The sequence below is a fragment of the Triticum dicoccoides genome, chromosome 1A (assembly GCF_002162155.2).
Source record: "Triticum dicoccoides isolate Atlit2015 ecotype Zavitan chromosome 1A, WEW_v2.0, whole genome shotgun sequence".
NCBI classification, from domain to species: domain Eukaryota; kingdom Viridiplantae; phylum Streptophyta; class Magnoliopsida; order Poales; family Poaceae; genus Triticum; species Triticum dicoccoides.
In genome coordinates, this window is record NC_041380.1 from 500,302,142 (window position 1) to 500,310,666 (window position 8,525).

The following is an 8,525-nucleotide window of genomic DNA, read 5'->3' on the forward strand; positions in this document are numbered from 1 at the left end:
CATCCCCACGCCCGCGGCGCAAAACCCCGCTAAAATTTTCGCTCCGCCCGCCTCCAAGTCTCGCCACCGCCGCTGCTCACCGCCCAAATCGTCGGAGAAGATAATCCCCGGGACCTCCGTAGGATGTACGCCGACACCCAGAAGGGCCGGCCGGGCTGCCGCCCCGTCGACGCCTCCCGCAGGGCGGACCTCGCGGTGGTCTGGCCGAGGTACTTCCCCGAGGAAACCGAGCACCCGGTCCCGGCGGACGACCCCAGGGCCAGGCTCGTCGGCGACCTGGTTAAGGTCATGGGGCTGGAGGAGAGGGCCAAACTCCTCCCACGTGTAAGCATCTGTCTCCATTCCCCGTATAGCGCCTCATTTTTGGCCCATCTCTAATGTGACGCGATTTTTGGGTTGCTTACTCGGTTCGGGCGCGATGCAATTAGCGCGGTTGCTGCGCGACTGGTTGGTGCCTAGGGTTTATCGGATTGGCTGATTGATCGTTAGTTGAAATTTTCTGGGAGTGGCAGCTGACATTGTAACTGTATATAGTTAAAATGCTTGCAGGCTCTTGCCTAATGTCTGTCTGGTTCCAATTATTTAGGTTCCTGAACTTGCCATTGCTAGACATTTAATTGGGTACCATTGTTAGTAAAATGTGTGTTGGTTCCTTGCTGTTAGGGCAGAATTTGGGTAATAATTTACTTATCTGATCGAATCGACCTTGAAATTTGGGGCAGAATTTGTTTCTACAATCTTCAGGATCAAGGTCTCAATGCGATGGTGGCTCCTGGTATATGAAGTAGTGACATATCTAATCAGAAAAGGGGAATGCTCTTCTTTATTAGGAGGGAAAAGAATCAAGAGGAGCTTGTAATTTTGTGAATAACTTTACTTTTGTGCTCCACTTTGTCAGTATCATAAGATTACTTATACGTTTATAATCCAATGAATGAATGCAATGTTCCAATTGAAAAATGAAATCATGGCATCATGTAGTTGCACAATAAATTACTAATCGCGTGGAAATGATTTAAATGCATCGCTTCATAGTGTGCTTTTGTGATTACATGGAAGAATATTTCCGGTTCCAGCAAATGAACGAATTCATGGTGTTATAACTTATGACTACATTCACAGGTTGAAGATGATGGTGTTGTCTTCTTCCTTCCGATTGATTTCCAGCAGCTTAAGAACTTGTGTGGTGGTACCAACCTCTTAGATGCTCTCAGGGAAAATCCTAAAGAAGCCTTGCTTTGCATGGGAGTTGCAGTTCATCTGGTTGATGCTTCATTTCATGCTAAAATTATTAGTGTTGTCAGTTGTGCTTTGTTTTTTCACTCGCTGGACTTTGATTCTTGATGTTTTCTTCAGGCTAAGTGCTCGGGCAATGGCCTCCAGTTGAGCGACGTAGACAAGGTCAATATCAGGCTTTACAACCACACCGAGACAATAATTGCTTTGAAGAATTTGAAAGCGGCCTATATTAGTAAGAACTTCTGTCTTTATCCGTGTGTTCTGCATCTAAATGAAGTACTGACTTGTTGATTCACCTCATAGAGAAACTAGCGACAGTGCGTGGTACTGTTGTAAAAGTCAGTACTGTGAAACCTCTAGTTCTGGCGCTGGAGTTCCAATGCACGAAGTGTGCTACAGTCATCCGTCGTGTGTTCTCTGACGGGAAATTTTCACCTCCAGTATCCTGCATAATTCAGGGCTGCAAGGGCAGAACCTTCACCCCAGTGAGATCTACTGCCAAGTTGATAGATTTTCAGAAAATAAGGCAAGTGATAAATAGATAATCTGTGTCATTCTCTGCTTATAACACTAAGCTCTATTTTTATTGTTTTCAATCCAGGATACAGGAGCTTTCTAGTGCTGAAAACCGTGAAGAAGGCCGAGTGCCACGAACTATAGAGTGTGAGCTCACAGAAGATCTTGTAGATTGTTGCATCCCTGGAGAGGTTGTAACGGTAGCTGGAATCGTCAAAGTGCTGAACAACTATATGGATGTTGGAGGAGGTACAATTTTGAAGAAACTAGTATCTTATTTCTCGTTGTTCATTTCTGAACCTTCCTGGATACTATATTTCACATTGCTTCAAAGCCTGAATCCTCTTTGCAAAAAAACAAAAAAAATGCTAATGTTCAGGTGTCCCAAATTTTCTGCAACACCCGTAGAGCACATATGTTTTCAGTCTTTTGTTAAGGTTGTTCAGTAGTTTGGGTTGGTTGTCTAGTTCTGGTGCATTATGGACTACTAGGTGTAACCGTATCAGGTAGTTCACAAGAAGCATTATCAAGTTCCATGTTACTCTTAGGGAAAACCTATCGCCTGCTACGTTTGTTATCCCTAAAACCTCCCCTCATTTTATCTTTACCTTAACCAAAACATTCACTCTTTTTTAGACATTGTTGCTTTCTATGATTTCCTTGAATATAAGACTCAAGAATTGTTTGTAGAACAATGATGATAGCCAAAAGGTTACTATGTGTGGCGTCCATGTCCTTGCCACATGCAATAGTCAAGACGATTTCTCAGTCATGCACGGTATCCCATACAAAAGGCCATGCACGCCACACAAAGCAGGAAAGTGTCGGATCAACAGACCATGTCAGCAATGAGACGTGTCCAGGAGGGATATGTCGGGACAGACTCGGTGCTCCTGGAGGCAGCATCCACTGCCACTGTCTTGCCGCAGCCAATAGTTGTGGGCGAGGGGAGGACAAGTTCAATCCCCATGTCTCCTCAGTGCCATCAAGGGTTAGACCGTTAGAGCAGATTATAGGTGGTAGTGCAACATATCGGCTGGATGGGAGATACAAAGAGTGAGAGATAGAGGTGAATTGCGTCTTCATTGATTTAATATATTACATTACAGTTCCTTTATGTAGTCTCTACTGCCGTATCTGTGTATGATCTTATACCTATAATAATCCTAAGTTCCTAACTGACCACAACTCATATTTGAATCTAGTTGCACTGTCCTGGACTGGTCTCGAGATCAATGATACCAATGGCATTGATCCGGATGGACTAATTGAATGCACTGGAGTCTGAGTCATAGACAGCCAGTAATAGGTTCGGATAGTTGCGGGAGCTGCAGCGTTGGTACAACTGGCCTGTATTCTAGGCCCAGATGAATTGGGTTCAGCTGCTGCCCGTCTGGTGGTTATACACCCCACAACCACAACTGATCCCATGATCATATCCTGATCTCTTGTGTGGTTTTTTCTGGTTCTACCATGCAAATACAATCAGTGAAGCTCATATTAATCTGATGCCGGTGCATTCTTTTCCGAAACATTCTTGTTTGTACTATGTAGATGCATATTTCTTAAGTTCTCTTGTGGGCATATATTTTTAATATCTTCAGGTAAGTCCAAAAGCAGAAACCAGGGTTTATACTACTTGTACTTGGAAGCAATCTCAGTAAGGAACTCCAAGGCCCATGTTGTTTCAGAAAATTCAGATGCAAGTTCTACTGATATTCTGGCTACTGGATCCTTCAGTTTCGAAACTTTTACTGATAAGGATCTTAAATTCATCACCGAATATAATAGCGAGCATGGTGCTGATGTATTTCGTCAAATACTTCACTCCTTTTGCCCCTCCATCTATGGGCATGAACTTGTAAAGGGTAATTTTCTATTCTAGTACTCCCTCCGTCCGGAAATACTTGTCATCAAAATGGATAAAAGGGGATGTATCTAGACGTATTTTAGTTCTAGATACATCTCTTTTTATCCATTTTGATGACAAGTATTTTCGGACGGAGGGAGTACATTGTTTTAAATCCTAATGTGGTATTTTCTTGCAGTAATTTAATTAGAAGGTATTTGCGCTGGCTATTTAATGTGATTAAATATTTACATTTTGGTCTGCTCAGTGTTGTCCAATCATTTGGAAATAAATCAATCTGTTGTGCTCTCTTTAGTTTCTGTATATAAGAAATGATAACTACTCCCTCTGTCCCAAAATATAAGAACGTTTTTAACACTACACTAGTGTCAAAAACGTTCTTATATTATGGGACGGAGGGAGTATTATTTTAGCTTCATTACTTCTGGACATGTGCAGCGTTTTCAGTAACGATTATTTGATCAAGCTACTAGTAAGTACTCTTGTGCCGTCTCCAAAAAAAGGCAATTCAGCGGTGAGGAATTGATCAAGCTACTAGTGCAGAGTTCAGTAAGGGGACATGTTCTTTCTTTTCAAGAGCCAGCGTTCTAAAGAATGAAGGAAAGAAAAGAGTGCAAACTGTATTTTTGAACATAAAAATATTAAATTATCAAAAGTTCGACGAGTAGAATAAAGACATGCCTTATTTTCTAAGAGAGCAAACATCAAGAATGAATGTTTGTCCATCTCCAGTTCTTCTTATGATCAATACCTGCATCTTCATTAGTACATGACGACCTAGCTACCGCTTGCTGACTTAAATCTTGGTGGGAAGGCGGCGCCTAACGCTTAGGCAGCCGTCTAGTCCAATTTTAGAACACTGTCGATAGTGCAGAGTTCTCATTTCAGCGCAGTAGCATTTGCTTGGATGCCGCATCTTCTGATTCGTTTTGTTTCTTTGTTGTATCATATTACTGGACATGACTAAATTAATGTTTCTAAATTTCAGCCGGTATCACTCTTGCGCTTTTTGGTGCTGTGCAGAAGCATTCAATGGATCAGAACAAAGTCCCAATTAGAGGAGACATCCATGTTATTATTGTTGGTAATCCTTATAATTTACCAATCATGATCCATGTAGTACATGCTTAGCACTTCCCAGGATTCAATCATACTCTTGCTTAATGTTATTGCAGGCGATCCAGGACTAGGCAAGAGCCAATTACTAAAAGCTGCAGCATCTGTTTCCCCACGGGGAATATATGTATGCGGGAATACAACCACAAATGCTGGTCTAACAGTTGCTGTGGTTAAAGATTCAATGACAAATGATTATGCATTTGAGGCTGGTAAGCATGGAAGACTTATTTGTTCCTCACACATTCTGTGGAGAACCTTGTCAGAAAGTCAGCTAATTCGATCATTTGTTGTCATATAATTGGTTGTTCTACTGTTTTGTGGCCGATGTGGTTTGAAGTCTTAGAATTTGTGATAGGATCAAAATAATGTTAAGCTCTTGGCTTTACAGGGGCCATGGTTCTTGCTGACCGTGGGCTATGTTGCATTGACGAGTTTGACAAAATGTCAGCAGAGTATCAGGTATTATTTTTAGTTTTCACCTGATACAACCTTCTTGGTGAAATGTTCATTCAGTAAAAGATGTTCTATACTTTCCTTGTTTGAAATTGAATTTGTGTTCTCAGTCCTTACTGGAAGCCATGGAGCAGCAGTGTGTATCTGTGGCAAAGGCTGGCCTTGTGGCGAGTTTATCTGCCCGCACTTCTGTGCTAGCAGCTGCTAATCCTGTTGGTGGTCATTACGAGTGGGTTAATCTTTTCCATCCTTTGATAAAATTTTCTACCCCTGCTTACCGTATGATGTTTGTCATTCTGGATATGTTATCTTCATTCATCTTTCCTTCTTCAATTGATACTCATTACCTGTACTGTTTTCTCAGTGTGATTGTTTTTGTCAATGTAATGTTCTTTTTGCACTCACACAACCACACAAGTCACCGTGCCTGGAACAGGCAGACCTGCAAGCAAATACCATTTCCTTGTGTATTCCGGTTTTGTTCCTTCTTTTCACTTGTCAGTGAGATGTAGGTAACAGATCTTAAATTCCTGGATTGTTTTCAACTTTTAGTAATACGTACTATTTTTGCAGCCGAGGCAAAACAGTGAATGAGAATTTAAAGATGAATGCTGCCCTGCTCTCTCGGTTTGACCTGGTTTTCATTTTACTTGACCAGCCAGACTTGTTTCTAGATAAGAGAGTATCAGACCACATAATGGCAGTAAGTTTTTGTTATCCATTTTTTGTCCACATCTTAAGCATATAGTACTGATGAGCAATATCACCACATATAATAAATGTGTCAGGGCTTTAATCTAATTAAAAAACTAAGGAAAATCAATATTTTCTACACGCAGCTCCATACCAATGACAGAAGTCCTTGCTCATCCAACAAGAGGCTAAGAACAGGTCATTCTTTGGTTATTCCATAACCTTTTTAGTTCCTTTTTACATGTGAAACCGTATACATCATTATTGATTTGCAACTTTGCTCCATGCCCAGTGCCTCAATTTAATGGCAGTATGGGGATTGGAATTGATGAGAAAAAATTAGCTTCAAGGCTGAGACTACACCCAGAGAAAGACAGGGACTTTGTTCCGTTACCTGAACCACTTCTTCGCAAGTATATATCTTACGCGAGAAGCTATGTTACCCCCCGGTATTTTGTCAGCTCCTTTTCACTTATCAATACCATATATGTAATGCAATGAGTTCTCATTTTGTTATTTTTCTTCTCTCGGCTCAAGTATGTCAGAACCAGCAGCGGTGGTACTGCGGAAATATTACTTGAATTTGAGAGCGCATAGTACTTGTTCTGATGGCACACCCATCACAGCCAGACAATTGGAAAGCCTTGTGAGGTTAGCAGAAGCTCGCGCTCGGGTGGATCTAAGAGAAGAAGTGACTGAACAAGATGCGAATGTAAATAAGTAGAATACTCACCCCCCGGCTCCCTCCTCCCCATTTTGTACATATGCGCACCTTGCACTGCCAGCTTGGATTTCTTCATACTTCATACCTAAATTACCAGCAGAGAATTTTTCTGTTGGTTTAGGTTCTTGTCCATGATTGCTGGGAAAATCTGAGTTCTTTCTCGTGCTAGTTTTCATCCTCAGCAAATTACTGAATCAAACTTAGAAGCATGATGATTTATGTTTTTTAATCTCCATGTCATGTCGATGTTGCAGATTTATTTTTTCTATCTGCTTGCTGCTTTATAAATCTGAAAATGTGAACGTACGGTGCTTATCGCATGCCTAAGGCTTATGCAAAGTGTTGTCTGGCAAATAGACAGTCGGATAGTTAGATGACATCAAGAGGCACACCTTTTTAATAAAAATGGGCATGCAATCTCATTCTGCGTTTTATTATGTTGCAGGATGTTGTTGAGATCATGAATGAATCCTTATATGACAAATATGTTGATGAGCATGGTTGTGTGGACTATGCTCGGAGTGGTGGGATGAGCCAACAAAAGGAGGCAAAAAGACTTATGAGTGCCTTAAACAAGCAATCTGAGTTGCAGCAAAAGGATCACTTTTCAAGAGCCGTAAGCAATTATGCATCTAAAATATTTTTGATGAAAGGCTGGTCTGTTAGTTATTGCATATACACAAACCAATTGACATGGAAAGAGTACCAATTTTAGTTCAGTTACAATTCTGGCCCTACTATGATCGACGAAATTTGACTTAATTGCTTTTTGTGCATTTTGATTCTTTTGTTACGCGGTTTCTCCAGTCAATTTTTTACTCCATTATAGCCTCTTGTTTGATAGAGTTTCTCGCGTCTCGCTCTCTCACCCTCTCCATATCAAAACAAGATGACAGTGTCCACTCTATCTCTCTCCTCACCGGTGGTCACAGATCCGGCCGAATCCCGTCCGCTGCGGGAGGTGAGGAGGTGCAGCATTGACGTTGTCGCCGTCGGCGACGGAGGAAGCCGATGCGCACCGTCCTCTCGGAGCCGGCGCTGGCGCGGATGAAGATCCTCCGCGCCCTTGTTTGCTGCCGTCGTGTGGGCATATCCTGCCCGCCCGCCTAAATGACATCTCGCCCACCTGAGGTATAACTTCTTGTACTGGTCCAGCTCCCCAGGTCGCTGCGTGCAGGTTTTCTTCTATGCGACTACTCCCCAGCTCCCCATGCATAGTAGCTACGGTTCTTCGGCTGGTCCAACATCACCTACTAGTACTATAATAGAGGAAATGCCACTCAAAAAGTTGTCTTGATTTATGCCTCGGTGGAGATATACATGTTGTTTCGACAAAAAGTACATGGTGGATGTGCGGTCATTGTCCATATGGTGGTAGTACTATCACTGGTTAAATGAAGAAATGCTTTTTTTCTCGGGTATCCTGGTTTAGTTCCCATCAAGATAATTATGATGCTTCTGTTTGTTGATGTACTTTTCATTAATTCTTATTAGAATGTCGTTGCTAACCCTTTTTTATATTTTTGGAAACAATGATGCGTGTCTCCATACCTGGGCATGTCTTCCTCAATTTTAGTGGAACTGCACAAAATTGGATGGCCATTGTTGTTCCGCCTCACTGTCCTCTGCCACGTGGTTCTTCCTTCCTCAAGCTTGATTACTGAGAAGAAACAGACCACAGTGAGGACCTATCGATGCCTCACCCAAACTTGATGCCAAATTGATGATGCATCACCATGATGACCTATCGATGCTCATGGTTGCGCCTCATGGTTGCGTCGGCTGGTGAAGCTGATCGATTTTCGACGAAAAACAAGTTGTCTTCCATCAGTGCTCTTTGCTTTTTACGCACAAAGATGATATCCTTCGTCAGTTCACCTTGGTTGCGTTGGAGACGCAGTCGTCTTTCAC

At 42.1% G+C, this 8,525-nt stretch overlaps 1 protein-coding gene across 2 annotated transcripts; it reads left to right on the forward strand.

The window, feature by feature from the left end:
- The first annotated feature begins 6 nt into the window (after positions 1 to 6).
- LOC119282875 (probable DNA helicase MCM8) lies at positions 7 to 7,390 on the forward strand. Of its 2 annotated transcripts, XM_037562903.1 has the most exons (15): positions 7 to 324; positions 1,123 to 1,263; positions 1,357 to 1,471; positions 1,543 to 1,765; positions 1,841 to 2,004; positions 3,360 to 3,623; positions 4,614 to 4,709; positions 4,801 to 4,953; positions 5,133 to 5,203; positions 5,308 to 5,426; positions 5,771 to 5,900; positions 6,037 to 6,088; positions 6,183 to 6,339; positions 6,428 to 6,602; positions 7,060 to 7,390. In XM_037562903.1, the coding sequence occupies exons 1-15, from the start codon at positions 124 to 126 to the stop codon at positions 7,327 to 7,329; spliced, it is 2,331 nt and encodes a 776-aa protein (XP_037418800.1). In that variant the 5' UTR covers positions 7 to 123; the 3' UTR covers positions 7,330 to 7,390. The 2 variants fall into 2 exon arrangements, with proteins under 2 accessions (XP_037418800.1, XP_037418801.1); XM_037562904.1 differs by lacking the exon at positions 3,360 to 3,623.
- The last annotated feature ends 1,135 nt before the right edge of the window (positions 7,391 to 8,525 follow it).